The 16,616-nt window shown below is 42.6% G+C and overlaps 1 protein-coding gene across 4 annotated transcripts in view; it reads left to right on the plus strand.

Annotated features, from left to right (window-relative positions):
* jcada (junctional cadherin 5 associated a) overlaps positions 1-16,616 on the plus strand; it is a 96,194-nt gene that overhangs the window by 18,612 nt on the left and 60,966 nt on the right. For all 4 annotated transcript variants that reach the window (XM_054751228.2, XM_054751231.2, XM_054751232.2 and 1 more), the window contains exon 3: positions 14,711-15,640. In XM_054751228.2, coding sequence (XP_054607203.2) covers positions 14,711-15,640 — 930 coding nt within the window. The remainder of the gene's footprint in view (positions 1-14,710; positions 15,641-16,616) is intronic.

Genomic DNA, 16,616 nt, shown 5'->3' on the forward strand with positions numbered 1-16,616 from the left:
CATCCCCAGACTGGAACTGGTCACGCCGCAGTTATCCTGCGAACCTCGGTGCTTTAAGGTCCACCGGACTTCCTGACATTCCAGATCTACCAAGGGGGTCTCTGAAAAAAAAGGGTATGTACACACGACAGATTGCATCTGATGCCATTTTATTAGAAATCAACTTTCTAGATTAATGCAGACCAAATTCAATCACACTCAGAACTCAGCTTCTTCTGATACGAGGGTTCTGATAACATCACATTCACACATCACATTACACTACATCATACACTCATCACCTCATAGTTTCCTAGTTGTTTTGTTTATAATTTGTTCACAAAATAAATTTCTTACTTTTTATAAACCCAAATTTGTCTGAATTAATATGAAGTGTACTTACGATCCCCGAATAAACAAAGAATCTCTAATTCTTCTGGTTAAACCCTTTGAGACCAATCAGGTTGGATTTCCATATTTATATAGAAATTCACATCTTATTGGTCAAATGTAGTGTAGTATATTGATTGAGCTTAAAAAGCACCCAAAATACATACGTAGACTAACACTACACCTTATATGTAATCTGTGCTGTTTTGTATTTAACCAGAAATGAATTCATGTATTAAATCAGTGGTTACCAGGGTGAGGGTCAGGAATGAAACGGCCCTCTCCTCCCCATAGTTGTGCCTGAACAGGGCAGGAAGGATAACGTATGCTCCCGTCCTCCACTTCAGACCCTGGGGAATGGTTATTCAGGCAGGTTTTTAAGGCAAACCGATGCTTTGGATTTAAGCATGCCCTGATTAACAAACACGTATTTTATTGTTATATAAAACCTATTAATGTATTAATCCCACATACAAACTGCATTTACCATCAATAAAACAGGAGTTATATAGGGAATATTTAAAGATGTATATGGAGGAAAGGCTATAATTAGCTCAGTCTGGAAACTTGTTGGATGAAGAGTGCTGAAATGTGTGTTATTTCTAGGAATATTGACTCGATCCCTGAAAATCCAAATAAACCAGACTGTTCAGTTACTCAGACCTGAGGGTCACCAGTTAATGTTCTGCCTAGAACATGTAAGCGTAAGCCAATAACACTAACATGGTAGATGGCCTGTGTTTGTATAGCGCCTTCATAGGGTTCTACAACCCCCTAAAGTGACAACACAATTGGTCATTCACCTATTCACACACACACGCTGGTGGGGAGGAGCTACAATGTAGCCACAGCTGCACCACCAGTCCCTCCGACCTACCAAAAGATTAGACCAGTGGTACTCAATAGGCCGGACCCAGCCCGTGGGGCCTTTCTTTGTGGCCCCTGATCTGCGAACCCCCCCCCCCCCCCCCCCCCCAGAACCGGACCTCACATCACCAGTGGCGGGGTATAGATTGTGATAGGGTGTACGGGTCCACGGGAGGCACCTATTTTGTGCCATCTGATCTGCCAGATTTCCCAAAATGCAGCATTCAATCAGGGCTTTTTTCTGCTGCTGGGACAAATAGCTCAAGCTTCAACAATCTGAATTCTTGAACTTTTGTGTTATCATATTCTACTTTTGCATTTTTAAACCCTTTTGCGTGCAGTAGTAAAATTTTAATCGATTAGTTTGCCTTTAATAAAAAAGTTGCACTCTAGGCTGCTATTTAATCTCAGCCTACACAGCAAAGGCTTTTCATATTCTATTTCTGTTGACATTTATGTCTGCACACTCAGGAGTACTCCAAGGTGCTACATAAGCAATTATGAGCTATTAATGGTTGAATGCTTAAGATGATGGAGCCACAATCAGTAGCATTTGCTTCTTGGGTGCTCAGAAACCCAGATGATTGCAGGAAATGCTAATCTGAAATTCTTACCCAGCTCAAATGTAAAATTACAACTAACTACCTCCAAACTGGTGCTAATATTTCCATTAGCACACACATGGTGTTAGATGAGCATTTTGCGCTACTACTAATGGCTAAATAATTAAGATAATTAACCCATAATGTTGACTAAAGCTATATATATATATATATATATATATATATATATATATCTTTGTTGTGTTTGCAATTTTATTGGTAGAAGTCAATGGATAGAAGTCAGTTATTTTCAATTGTTATTGTTGAGGTACTGCAATATCCAGGGTCCGAAATTAACACTCGCCACTCGCCAAATGCGAGTAAATTGCTCCATTTGGCGAGTAAATTTTTGAGCTCTACCTGCCACCTGGCGAGTAAATGTTTGCACCAAATTAGTTATGTTTATCAGTCATCTTCCATGGATGACTGATACTCCTCCCGCCTGCACGCAACGTACACAAACGTACGCGAAACGTGAACGCCGCATCCAACGTCATTTCCACCTATCCCATTCAGTCAGTTTATCAAGTTAGCCGTTAGCTTCGTGTTAAAACTAGCGGTGAAATGTGGCGGTTTTTAACTGGAGTCAGCCAGCCTTCCAAAAGAAAACTCGTCAAACTGGAAGAAAAACCAGCAGGACCAGTGGCAACCAGAAGATTTTGTGAAAAGTGGCGAACCGGAGATGGCGGAGTCGTGAAACAATGGCTACATTATGATGGCCACGTAGCGTTGCTGCCTTTCAAAGACAACTGTCCCTCGGCATTCTTCAAATATCCAAAAGATGCCCGTACTTCCGACTTTGTCTTCTTTGAGGGATAATAAATGTCCCAAGTGCTGCCGTCTCCTCCTGCCATTATTTCAGCTTTAGCTTAAAGAAAGTTTTGGTCGTAAACAACAAAGTGCGCATGTGCCGCCGGTAGGGATGGGTACCTTTGACATTTGAATCGATCCGGTACTAATTACCGGTACCTACGAATCGATACCGGTACTTAACGGTACCAATTTTCGATACTTTTGAGTGTTTATTATTTTAATTTTCTTTTATAATTAAATATATATTTTTCTCAATATATAACAATATTTGATAAATATCACGATAAATAGCATTCAACTGTATTTTAACATCGTCCTTGTAGTTTTATAAGCTGATAATTAAACTGAAGCAAACATCTTTACAGTGAACTAAATTTACTGTGTATCTTCATTCCTTTTGCCATCCTTTTTCATTTGATTTTTCCTACTGGAAAGTTAGAATTTCCGAGGAGAAAGCGAACACACCATTAGCTGATAATAATGGTGGCAATGGAAGCTAACATATCAAGCTAACGATATCTTAAACAGTTTATTTAGCTGCTGGAGCAGATTAAAACGATGCCTCACACTTAGATCGTCACTGGTTTCGTCTTCACCCGTCACATTTAGTAAAGTGAAGCCAAATTTTAGAGCGCGTTCATGTTGTTCTAGTCGAAAATTCGGAGTTCCGAGGAGAAAGCGAACGCACCATTAGCGAAACGGAAGCTAACATATCAAGCTAATTATATTTACCTACCGGAGCAGATTAAGATGAGGATGTCTCACTTAGATAGTTGTCACTGGTTTCATCATCCAGTTACCCATCACATTTAGTGAAGTGGACCCAAGCTTTAGCCTGCGTTCTCTCTACCGTTCTGCTCTGTTTACAACTGGTTAACAGCAAGCAACGACAAAACGCACTTGCGCATGCGCAGCTGTCTTGGCAAGTTCTCGTTATGATGGACGGGTACTGAAACAAGGCACCGTTTGAAACGACGTGAATCGGTGCTCGGTCGGTACTATGGAATTCGGTCGGTACCTTAAAAAGTACCGAATTCGGTACCCATCCCTAGCCGCCGGCAACTTCCAACAGATGATACGGTGGCTGGTAAGGGTCACCGCGCCTACACCGCAGCCACGGTAATCCACCGAGATATTTTTTTTTAAACAAGACGGTTATTATTATTGTGAACTTTTTTACCGGGGTTTACCGCTACACCGGTTACCATGACAACCCTAATCCTGACACACTTTCAGATATTCTCATGGTGCAGCTGTGTTCTCCAGAGATCAAGGACTATGACCCAAATGAGGCTGTAATGCTTTGGCACAAAGACTGTCAGAAGCAGGAGGCCAGACTTCATGGACAGAGAAAACAAGGAGTCTGACTAGATTTCAATGAAAGAGTTCATAAAAACATCTCTAAAAATAAATAAATAAATAGTAAAAATGACAAAAGAGTTGTTTTCCTTATTAATTGATGTTTTAATTATTTTGTCACTCTGTTTGGAATCAACATAATATAGAATAACATGCTTTAGGCAGATCTAAATCATTTAGAATTTTGGCCGGTAAAAAATATGCTTGGCCGGTAGATTTTCATCATCTACCGACCAACTTGGCCGGTGAGTAAAAAATTTAATTTCGGACCCTGAATATAGCATCCCTAAACTCTCCCCACTGGGTCTGCAACAGGTGCATCACACTCCGTCTCACATTTCTCCTGACCTAGGAACAGATTTCCCTCATTGGCTAGTTCCCATATTGAGGAAGGTCTCAGCTAGCATCATGCATTGCTACCTGGCATTCCAGCGGAGACATGCCAAAACAGTTCCTTACCGTCCACAATAGCTTTGAGTAATATGGCGGGCCAGCCTTTGCGGTTAAAGTAGTCTGTGTGATATTCCTGTGGAGCAATAATAGGAATATGAGCGCATCAATATCACCCACACAGCGTGGAAGCCCCCACCTGCTCTCAAATGATTTATAGATATATTGTGCTTTATGCACACTATCTTTAAACTAGGTATTAGGGCTGCTCGATTATGGCAAAAATAATAATCACGATTATGGTGACTGAAATTGAGATCATGAATATTTAGGACGATTTTTCTATTTATGTTTATTTTATTTGTTTTTATTCAGTCATAAAATTGCTCAGGGCACAATCAGGACAAAAATAAATAAGAAACAAGATGATCACTAAAATAACTCCTGATTCCCAGTATAAAAAGACCAATATACTTACAGCTCATAGTCTATGACCCAAGGGCTGTAGACCTTGGTTTAACTCATTTAAGTCTAACCAGTACAGACCCAAATACCAATATTTTGCAAATACTGACAGCAAAAATGATACAGTGGCATTTATAACAAATAAATGCAAATAAATTGATGTTCACAAAATGTTGCATAACATTTATTTAGTCGTGTCAAGGTGCTGTAGGAGAGTGCACTAGCACCGTGTCCTCAGAGAGATTAGTTATTAGTTATCAGCGTGAGGAACTTGTTTCTACCTTATTTATAAACTATTTATTTACAAGTCCATCAGTTAATGTAATAATTGTCCCAACCACAGCTGCACCCCCCACCCCCCACCCGGTCTCACAGCAATCTGCACGTGTGTTTAGCGCGCCGCACACGCACACACACATTTAGCCGTTTTTAGCGGCTCAGGAGCCCGCAGGTACGGTGTGTGTGTCACTCACTCTGGTTAATCCAACAAGGAGCCGGCTCCGAGAGCTGTTTCTTTAGCGACCGACACATCACTACATCGTTCCCATTCCTAATGTCCTGAAGAACGGTCTGGAGCGCAGGTGGAGTGTTTAGCTAACCTGAAGGAAATGTCGACGACAGTTATCCAGAAAGTAGCTAAGGGTTACCAGAGATGTTTCTGAGATGTTCGCTAGGTATTTTTAAGATTTAAAAAGTCAAGAAGGGGGTCTGTTAAGCTGCTAGAAATAGCGTCAAAGTCGCTAAGTTGGCGACACTGTAGGGAGGAGCGCAAGTGGGAGGAGCAAATAATCGGCTTGTTTTGTTTTTTTTAATCGTTCAAAACTCAGATCGTAATCGTGATTAAAATTCGACTAATTGAGCAGCCCTACTAGGTATGTCCTGATCTCGATCCTGAGATGGGATTGGTACATATTTTCATATTTTTCAGTGATTGGAGATCAGCAATTATAACTGACAAGTCTTGCCGATGTCCCGAAATACACTATGAGCACATTAGCATATGCTACTTCAGGGGGGAAAACTCAGGGGGCTCCTTTTCCTGTGTGATAGTCTTGCCCTGTTTACGTTCGGGTTTTCCAAAAGAAACCAACCAAAGGGATGATGAATAAAGTGGTGATTTACATTTCTCAAGATATCTGAGACACTTACCAAATTGCTCCGCTCTCCTGTTGGCTCGTTTGAGTTTAAATCTTTCCACGGAAACCTCAGAGTCTGCTGAGCTTGTTCATCCATATCCCCATGAAAAAACATCAGTCCCGCAGCAGCAGCCAGGTCAGCTCTGAGAGCTCATCCATTTTATTGAAGAGAGCAGGGGCGGATTTAGGACTGAAGAAGATCCGGGGCTTAACACGCACGCGCACACACGCGCGCACGCATGCGCACACACGCATGCGCGCACACACGTGACACGCACTAGTCAACATCATATATATATATATATATATATCTTGTACCACATAATGTTTAATCTGAAGCTACATATTAAGCATATTCCGGGCAGAGTATTGTTCCTGTTAGTGTTTAGTGTGAGATGATAGTAAATATTCCCTTTCTTTCTCCAACAACTTTACCTGATAGTAAGCTAACTTTAGGCAAACCAGCAGCACAACAAATATTTTCAAATAAGACTCACAAACCTTAGTCAGCACCAGTCTCATCAAAGCTGGGGTTCTGTCGTTGTACTTTTGGTCTAAAAAACGTCCTTATGTCCATCTTCACTCATGCGTTTCAGGCAGAGACTGTAGAAGAAGCCAGCTGCTGAAGAGCTTTTCTTCAGTGGTGGAGACTCAGGCAGGCTGTATAACGACTAAGTGGCCTAGTGGTAGAGTGTCCGCCCTGTAATCGGGAGATCAGGGGTTCGACTCCTGATCGGGTCATACCAAAAATTTTGAGAAAAATGGGACTCAGCATTAAGGGGTTGGATTGGGTGGTTAAACCACCAAATAGTTCCCGAGCGCGGCGTGTCTGCAACTCACCGCTCCCCCTGGGGATGGGTCAAATGCGGAGACTGAATGGGACTTTACAAACTACTGCCAGCTGCGCTCTCTCTGTTGGACTTTGGTACTGCATGTTACTTCCGCGATTTAGATCCGGGGCTTAGCATGAAAGATCCGGGGCTTCAGCCCAAGTAGCCGGGCCTAACGCCGCCCCTGGAAGAGAGAGCGGTCATTTCCCATAATCACCCATCCATTCATCCATTACCCAGGGTCGGGTCGCGGGGACAGTAGCCTATGAAGGGAGGCCCTGACTTCCCTCTCCCCAGCCACTTGGACCAGCTCCTCCGGGGAGAGGGTGCTCGCTGCAGAACCTCAAAGGCGGAGCTGCACCATTAGGTGGAGCTGCACCAGAGTCAGCCCCGCCCACTCACGTAAACAGCCTAGCCCACTGACTTTTTCTGTTTTTTTTTTTTTATTTTATTTTATCGCAAACTTATCTGACTCACATGAATTACGGCTGTTACTAGTTTACAACTGTTAAAGGAGACATAACATGCTTTTAAGTTATTCCTTTTTACATCTAAATCCTTCAGTTGGGGTCTAAATACAGTGGAACTGCAGTTCTTTGGTCTGATTTCCTCATTATTGTTGCTCTACAGACCCTCATCTACCCCTGTTCTGAGGAGAGTCTTGAGAACGAGCCGTTTTGGGGTACTGTCTCTTTAAACTGGAGGAGGAGCTGTAAACTCCGCCCCCCTCCATAGTGTAGACCTGTACTCTCCTCCCCCAGTCGGACTTTGTAGTTCTATAGAGAAATCATTATTTAGCATAGCAGATTTAGCATAGCATATTAGCATTTTTAAAACATGTGGGGAGAGTAGTTCATCAAGCTGTTTCATGGCTGCTAACTCTCTCATGCATTTGTCTGTAGTCACTCACACACACCCGTCACGGCCGACGGAGGGACAAGCGAGCAGGCACGTGCGCGCGCACACACACACACATCCGTCACGGCCGACGGAAGGACAAGCGAGCAGGCACGTGCGCGCGCGCGCACACACACAAGGAATGCTGCTTGCTTATTTATTTCTATAAAAAATGTTTTAAATAACGATACAGCTCATTAAAACACCATTAAAAGAATATATTTTATTAAGATCTCTATCTATATATATATACATACATATAATTATAAATAATTTTATAAGTAGTCTTATTTTATATTGGGTGTCTTAATGGCTGAAAATGGATAAAAAGCAGTTACATTTTAATTTAAAGATTTGAGATTCTAGTCAAAAATAAAGAACATTCCTCCAAATGTTTTTTAATGTGATCATTATAATTCTAATGCTTACAACTTTGTTTTTATTGTCTGCAATGCGTAGCCTATATCTTTATTAAATGTGTTTAGCTGTAAAGTGGTAATTCTCTCTAATGTGTACAGAGAGGTGGACATCAGTGCTGCAGTGAAATTCCCAAGATCAGTCTGCTTTGCTAACAAATATAGTTAAATCTTACCTGCATTCTAAATAAATACCGTTAGGTGGAAACATCAGTAGGCATTGAGTTATTGATAAAATCCCTAACAGCCAGAATGGAAGAAGTGCATGCTGGGTCATCCTGGACCTGAGCCTGTTCTGTGTATTTACCTACAGGATGCAATAAATGTCTACAAGGCTGAGTTTGGACCATTACATCTAAAAGAAAACATACAATCAGTGATTTTTTTTAATTGTTTACATTAATATACAAATTTTCTAAGTATTAACCTCACAGCAAATAAGTAGAACAATATAATAAACAGGCTTTAGTAGTTAAACAGGCGTTGTGCACACAGGTGCTTTGTGTCCCGGTGCTGGTGGTATCTAGGTCTCAGAGTTCCTGTCCTCCTGCCGTCTTCTGTTGTCCTCAGGATACGAATTGATGTTTCCTGATGATGAGGGAGGGGCAGTATGTGGGCTTCAAACTGGTCCTGGATAACAGTGGGAGACCTCCGTTGTCTCTGAGACCAGAGGGTTGGTGAGATGCAGATCTTCTCTACCTCATCTAGAAACGGAGTTGGTTCAGGGAAAACTTTTCCAAAGACCAGTTCCATGATGACATCGCCATATTCTGCAATGATAGACAATAACTTTAATGACATATTTTGTTTACAAGCAGCATTAGGAAAGTTGTTTCTTTAGCTTTCATGTTTATAGTCACGTTTGTGTTTGTTCACAAGTTCACTTTGCTGCAGTGACTTCATATTCTTACAAATGTAATAAAATAGTGACACTAAAATTATACAAATGAGTCTGACTCCTTATGAAAGGAAGCTCATTAGAGAGCAGTGCAGACAGACTTACTACATGCTGCAGCTGTTTTTACAGGCCAGCTGCTGCTGAACTTGGGGAAAGTTATTCTGTACACATCCAGATCAGATGGTCGATTACAGAAAATAATGTAATTCAATAATTTCTAAACAGACTAAGCAAGTAAAACATCAAATAAATCACTCTGCTGTCATCAGACGGAGTGATTCAGGGGGTGAGGTGTTCTTAATGATGAGGGTGGCTGAGGTGTGTCATCACTCACTTTGGTCTGGTCCAGCTACCGTCTCTTTACTGGTGGGTCTCCTCCCTCAGTAGGTGACGTGAAACGCCAACATCTGAACGTTCTGTGTTCCTTAGAGGAGAAGAAAAGTAACATTAGCAAGCTGGCTACATTATTTTTTACTAGCATCTCAAGGACTTGGACCAGATCTTCACTTACCTAAACATCAGACCAGTTTATCCCAGCTGAGCTCATCAGGGCTTTAGGCTGACAGCCTGTCAGTGAAACACGGCTCCAGACTTCTGGATGTGGACTCTAAAAAGCAAAGGAACATTTTTACTTTTGTTTTAATTATTTTACAGCTGATTATATCAGCTTTCTGATGCTCACGCTCATACAGACGGTGAGCTTTGCTGCGTCTGACTGATGCAGAGTTAGTTTTTATATCTGCAGTGAGACAAAAAACTAACCTCACTTCACTCAGAGATCGTTCTTTAAAACTCTATTAAATCCACTGTGTTGACGCACTTTAATGACTTTGTCACGCTGCATTTTAGCTGATATGGGACTTTATTTACTGGATGCTAAGATTACATCACACTCACGTAGAATAACACACAGACTCTCTGCTGTTACAATCAGTGGGAGGTTATCATCTGGTGTAAAAGAAGGCGTTGATCAGAAATCACGTTTTATTCCACGAAAATCAGCCAAATCCACATTAATCTGGGTGCTAACTTTACTAGCATACTGTGCTAGCGATAGCAAGCCGGATGCTAACGCTTTAGTGCTGCTAATGCCCGTAAATCTAAAGTAAAGTTTGTCGACATTTTAGAGTGATATGAAGCTTACCGCTCTGCTGCTGTGTCCCGGTGCTGCCACATTCAGATGGAAATGACTCCTTTTAGATAGATGAAGCCCTCAGTACTTAGCCACTAGCCTGGAGACAGAACGAACGAACCACGCGCGCGCGCGCACACACACACACACACACACACAAACACAAACGCACTACTTTTTCTTCTGTGTTTTTTTAGCAGTAGTGTCATCAGCTCCTGGGATTGGCTCTGTGTTTAGCCGAGGGCCATTACCATATTTGGTAGTTATCCTGACGAAATAAATTACTGATGTAATAGATAATGTGAAAAACTGAACGGGTGGACAAATATGCCCAAAACTTAATTATTAAATATCTAAATAGCAACTCCAGTGAATAATATAAGCCTTTTTGCTCACTTAGACACTTAAAATGTGAAACACACTGTGTTAATGGATAAAAAAGTGGGTTTTTCATGTTATGTCTCCTTTAATGCTATGTTCTATGCTCCAATTAAGCAAGATAAATATAACTTGCTACATGACAAAGCCTGAATATATCCCAAAATGAAAAGGTTTATTTTAGCGAATATCTGCCCACAGCCACTCCAACAGAACCGGGCTACAACAGCATTTAAGGACAATTGTTTAATGGGCTCTGGTAGTCTAGTGGCAAAATCGTCAAACTTAAGTTTTGCTTTCCCCTCAGCTGATGTTGGTTCGGCTCTCGGTGGGGTCGGCAGCAATCTATTTAGCCAGCTGAAACTTTTAATTTGTTTATATTTTACTTGTAATGTTTATTTTCTGCTAAATATTTATGTCTCTAAAAGTTCTTTGAATTTGGTCGTTCCTAACCAGCATTTTAGTTGAAACTCTGCTCACAAATGGACTCACACTGGCTAAATAAACGAAGAAATAAATAAAACACATTAGTCATTATATTTTAAACGGTATACCAATAAATGGTTAAAAACATAGTACTGGCAAGTGTAGCTAGAAAAGAAGAAAAAAGTTTGCGCCGCTACCGGGAGGCGAACCTGCACAAAACCACATGCCAAGCTGACTGCAAAACCACTTCACCACTACATCTGATAACAAGCTAGTGGCGTTACATGTAATTGTGCCGTCCAGTGTGTCTTTGTAGATGGGATGTATTGTTTTTTGGCGGTGTCTCAGTAGAAGTCATTTCAGAAATAATTTGTCAAAAAATTCACAGAATATCCAGATTTGAGAACCAAGACCAGACCCGCTTCGGAGGAGAGGACCAAATTGAAGCTGAGATGGGAGGAAAATGTGTGAATGAGGCCAAAAATGGCTTTGGTGTGTTTCTTATGAGGAAATGACAATATAACATGGTAAAAAGTTACAGAAGTTAGATTTTTAATTTTATGGAACCTTTACAAAAACGGTTCAATTAACCTCTCAACTCCGTCCTCAATATTGCATTTTAGCTATAACACCCTCTTTGGTTCCAGAATGCTATTAAGTCTGACAACTGGAAGGAATTGGACTGACTCTGATGGAATGGGCGGGGCTGATTCTGGAATGGGCGGTCCTGACTCTGGTGCAGCTCCACCTTCTGGTGCAGCTCCGCCTTTGTGGTTCTGCAGCGAGCACCACTTGCCTCCGGGGAAATTCTAAGGCATTCCCTGACCAGCCATGAAACATAGTCTCTCCAGCATGTCCTGGGTCATCCTTTAGGCCTTCTCCTGGTTGGACGCACCTGGAAAACCTCACCAGGGAGCCGTCGAAGAGGCATCCTAACCAGATGCCCGAGCCACCTCAACTGGCTCCTCTCGATGTGGAGGAGCAGCAGGTCTACTCCGAGCCCCTCCCGGATGACAGAACTTCTCATGCTATCTCTAAGGGAGAGCCCAGCCACCCTGCGGAGAACACTCATTTCGGCCGCTTGTACTTGCAATCTCATTCTTTCGGTCACTACCCAAAGCTTGTGCACACACCAACTCAGGCTCCTTCCCCACCATGGAGGTGACATTCCACGTACTGAGAGCCAGCTTCTGTAGCTGAGGATCAGAGAGCCAAGATCCCTACCTTCAGCTACGACCCATCACACATTGCACCCGACCCCTTTGGCCCCTCCCACAAGTGGTGAGCCCATGGGAAGTCCCACAATCACGAGGGTTAGATACGGTTTATATCTCTGTTCCCTCGCCAGAGCTTAATTCTGGTGGTAGAACCGGGTTTCCGTGGAGAGTGCCAGCATACGCAGCGCCCCCAGCTGATCCTTGCAGTAAATAATTGATTAATGTGCAGAGCTGCCGGAATTTCCCAGAGCCCTCCCAGGAAGTTCCATAATCAGTACAAAAATGAACACCGTTTCCTCTCCTAGATATTACGTCTCGCTCTGCAGCATCTTTGTTTCTCCGTAATTCTGGAGACCGAACTGACAAGTTCCATGGAGAAGTGAGCTGCAGTAAAAAAGCTAGCATTACCTGCGCCCACCTTAAGGGCATTAAAAGACATATAGAGAAGACAAAGCAAAGAATAGCGACAGAGTAACAAAGTGAGAGGTGCTGCTACTGGCTGCAGCCCACCCCGTGTTTTCTTTAACTGAATGCGATCTTCCCTGTTTCGTACTTTTTGAGTTCATCTTCACAGTAGCGATTCACCGCAAAATAAAGCTACCGGAAATTTAACACTCTACATCCAGTCTCAAAACAGGAAGTTAGCATTTTCTCGTGCACAGGATCTATTGACAGTGCTATAAATTCCCCTGCCACTCTGGTCTTTACTCAAAAATAAAGAGTGATTCAGATCCCATGACGGTAGAGCGCACCATTCAGCACGTCAGTGTATAGCCAGCCACAAATTTATTAGTTTGTTCATTACTTTTGCCCAAAATATTAAGCAGAAGCTGACCTTTCTCTGTAAGATTTTGATTTCATGGGAATTACAACAAAAATGGTAATGCTTATTAATGAAATTTAGTCTTAGAAAGTTCACTTGAGGTACTTTCTAAAAATATATTTCAGCTTCATAAATGTCAATAGGAAAGGTAATCTATTGGATCAAGACTCTAAATTGGATCAAATTGGAAGTTAAAAAATGCAGATAGGAACATCCCTAATTTAAACCTCTCTTCATCAGGAAATCGGTTCAGTTCTGGAACCAACAATACTCAATAAAAGTCACGCACACACTGGCACGCTGTTGTGGTGCTAACTCCAAAAAGATGCCGTACTTCTGTAGTCAGAGCCAGTAGGTAGCTTCCGCAAAGCATTGGCCACCCTCTTCTTGAAAGGAACACAGCGGCGGGAGGATACACCTTGTTGCTCTAGAGTGGGGCGCAGTTTGTGGCAGGGGTAGAGAAACGTGGTTTTAGACATTCTGAAGTCAAGCAACCACAGTGTGCTTGTGAACCCAGGGACAATAGCATTCCTCCACTCAGAAGCACGCTTAAATGCCCAGACCAATGGTCTGCTCTGAATATTTTAGAAGAGAGCCATCTGAAATACACGCAATGTACATGTATAACTAAGGTATTTTGAAACTATTCACAATCACAGTACTTCAGGGCATAATCTTTTCAGCTCTGTGGAGTACTAGAGTAGCATTAGCATTAGTTTACTCTCAAACGTGTATTTCCAGTGACTTTGAACACTCCTGTATATCTGAGCCTGTTTTAGGTTGAATGAAGCTGTATGGCTTTATACACTCTCCCGTACTTCTCCCATACTTCTTCCGAGTTCTCCTCCATGCAGCATCCAGCCTCCTCCAAGCTTGTTGTCTTCGAACTATCTCTAAACTCCACAGATCCAAGGCAATGCTCAAAAACACGAGTAGATGCTCTGTTGTTTTTCCACATTCTGAGCCTGTCTTGGATACACCCAAATTCTCACCCACAACATTTTCGCGCCACATGCCACCACCCCCAACAACAGTTTTTTATTTTGTCTGCTGGAGTTGGCAAGGAAACAAAACAACCCTGAGGTTGGCTGATGCAAGCCACGCTGTATTGGGCTGTTATACTCTGAGTAGTGCTGCTGGAAAACTACCTTAGAACTTCCACTAGATGGTGCTACTCAAACCCAATTAGACTAAAGATAATAAGACATCATTAAACAATCTCAGATTCAGCAGATTATCATGACAAGCCATCTATCCGATCATTAATGGACAGGAATGTTAGCTGGAGGACAGAGATAGAAATGTCAGAGACGTTCTGCAACCAAAGCCTTCAGGCAGAACATGTTCCTGTTTCTGTCAGTAGTTACTCGATAAAGAGTATGAAATGATCAGGCAGAATATTTAGACAGACTCCGCCTCATTATCATACATTTATTCTACCATCAGACGTCTCCTCTGTTGTTGTTCTTTCCCTGAAAAGCAGCGTTTACTCTTACAATGAGAACTAAAAACAGCAAGAAAACACTCAGAAGTCTGAGATCAGGATTTGTTCCTGCGGACACTGGAGGAATGTCAACCACTGGTTTGTGTCTTTTCTGTTTTTAGAGATGACACATAAATGAACTAAATGTTTGTGAACATCCACTACACATTTCACTAGAAGTATAATCAATTATTTATGTTTTCTTACAGCTTTTGTGATGGCAACAGAGGCCCACAGATTAAAGATGTTTCCCTCTGGAGGAGGAGAGGCCAGGACTTCAGTGTGCTGCTGGACTACACTGACCTCAGAGAAGCCTGTGGGAGGGAACAGGGGGGACATGACAGGCCAGAAGGTCCTCAACAAGCAAGAGGCCAAGAGCTCTCCATCGAAGATCGACGGAGAGCAACTCAGGAGAGGCAACGCTGGGCAGCACAAACCCAGGCTCAGACCCAGGCCAAGGCCCTGACTCAAGGCTGTTCTAGAGAGAGGGAGGCAGCACTCCATCAGTGGAGGATGACAGCTGAGAGGAAGTGCCAGAGCCTAGGGACAGAAGACTGGCATCCAGCTGTGAGCTTTGGTCATCAGTTCTCTCAGAATGACAGTGAGCACTGGGCAAAGGAACAGAAACGACTGCATGCCAGAACACCAGAAGGGATTGTAGTCCACCCAGGGACCAAAGTGAAATCTCAGTCCCTGCCCAGGATGCTCCCACCCGAGAACTTACATTATGTGGATGTAGCCTCGTCTGGTCAGGAGCTGAACAGGCGGGTCAATGGTCACCCACTGTCCTACCAAAACCTCTACAGGGCACGCTGCTGGCCAGACAATGGTAGGCCAGCTAGTGCCAACCAGCTCTCAACTAAACCAAAGCCCCGCTTCACCCGACCTCCTAGACCTCCTTCTTATGAAATGCACCAGCAAATCAGGGGAAGCTGTGAGGTGCTGTCTGGCAGAGAATCAGTCCCACCCCCGGCCAGGGACAGAACCCCCCTTCCCATATCAAGAACTACAGACCCTCATTTGGACTATTTTGCACAGGACTCTGGACCCCCAGGATACATCCCTCCTCCGTCATACAAAAGAGTTCCTATAATGGGAGCAGTGAGGCGTGGATATGGAGAAGTTCCTGTTGACTACAGGTCTGTTTTTTCACTTTTACTTTCTTTAATTTCTTACTACATTGTCACTTGAGGTCAGACAAGCACAGACTCCTAGGGCCTTTTAGATGAAAGTAAAAATTCATATTTATGCTTTGGCATTTTTATAAGGCTTGGAGTAAAGCTCACTTGTGTACTTTTAATATGTCATTGTCTTGCTTTTTATCAGTCTACATGTATTTTGTTCTTTTTATTTTGTTGTATTTACAGTTTTTTTTTCTGTACAGCACTTTGGGCATCAGTTTGATGTAAGAAATAGCTCTAAAAAGTTGATGATACACCTGGAAGAGTTAGACTTTAGCGACTAATCACTCGTTTTGTTGATGATTAGTCGACTAATCGTGCCATTCATAAAAGTTTAGCTTATTGCACCAGGATGCCCTAACATATCATCATTAGCTTCTAGTCTGAAGTGTGATCAGCTATGTGCCATCTAGTAATAAAGACAAGATGATAGCTTATCAAACAACGTTTAATTAACTTTGTAACCTGTTAATACAAATGTTACAGTCAAATGGAGATAGGCAAAACAAAAATTAAATTGTACACAAAAATGACATGCTAACAAATGTATCCAGCTAAAAATGTCATTCATGGCTTTGTAACAAACCCATCCATGGAGCACTATCTAGCACTCGTCCCAGGGACTCCAAAAAGGGTGGGTACTCTGAACTGATATTTGGCCCATAAGCACAAACAACAGTCAGGACCCGTTCCCCGACCCAAAGGTGCAGGGAAGCTACCCTCTCGTCCCCCGGGGTAAACCCCAACACACAGGCAGAGAGTCTTGGGGCTAACAAAAAGCCAACCCCAACCCTCCGCCTCTCACCTGGAGCAACTCCAGCAAAAGAGAGTGTCCAACCCCTCTCAAGGTCTCGGGTTCCAGAGCCAATGCTATGTGTCGAGGTGAGTCCGACTATATCTAGCCGGTATCGCTCAACCTCTGCCACAAGCTCCT

The sequence above is a fragment of the Nothobranchius furzeri genome, chromosome 7, assembly GCF_043380555.1.
Source record: "Nothobranchius furzeri strain GRZ-AD chromosome 7, NfurGRZ-RIMD1, whole genome shotgun sequence".
Lineage (NCBI taxonomy): Eukaryota > Metazoa > Chordata > Actinopteri > Cyprinodontiformes > Nothobranchiidae > Nothobranchius > Nothobranchius furzeri.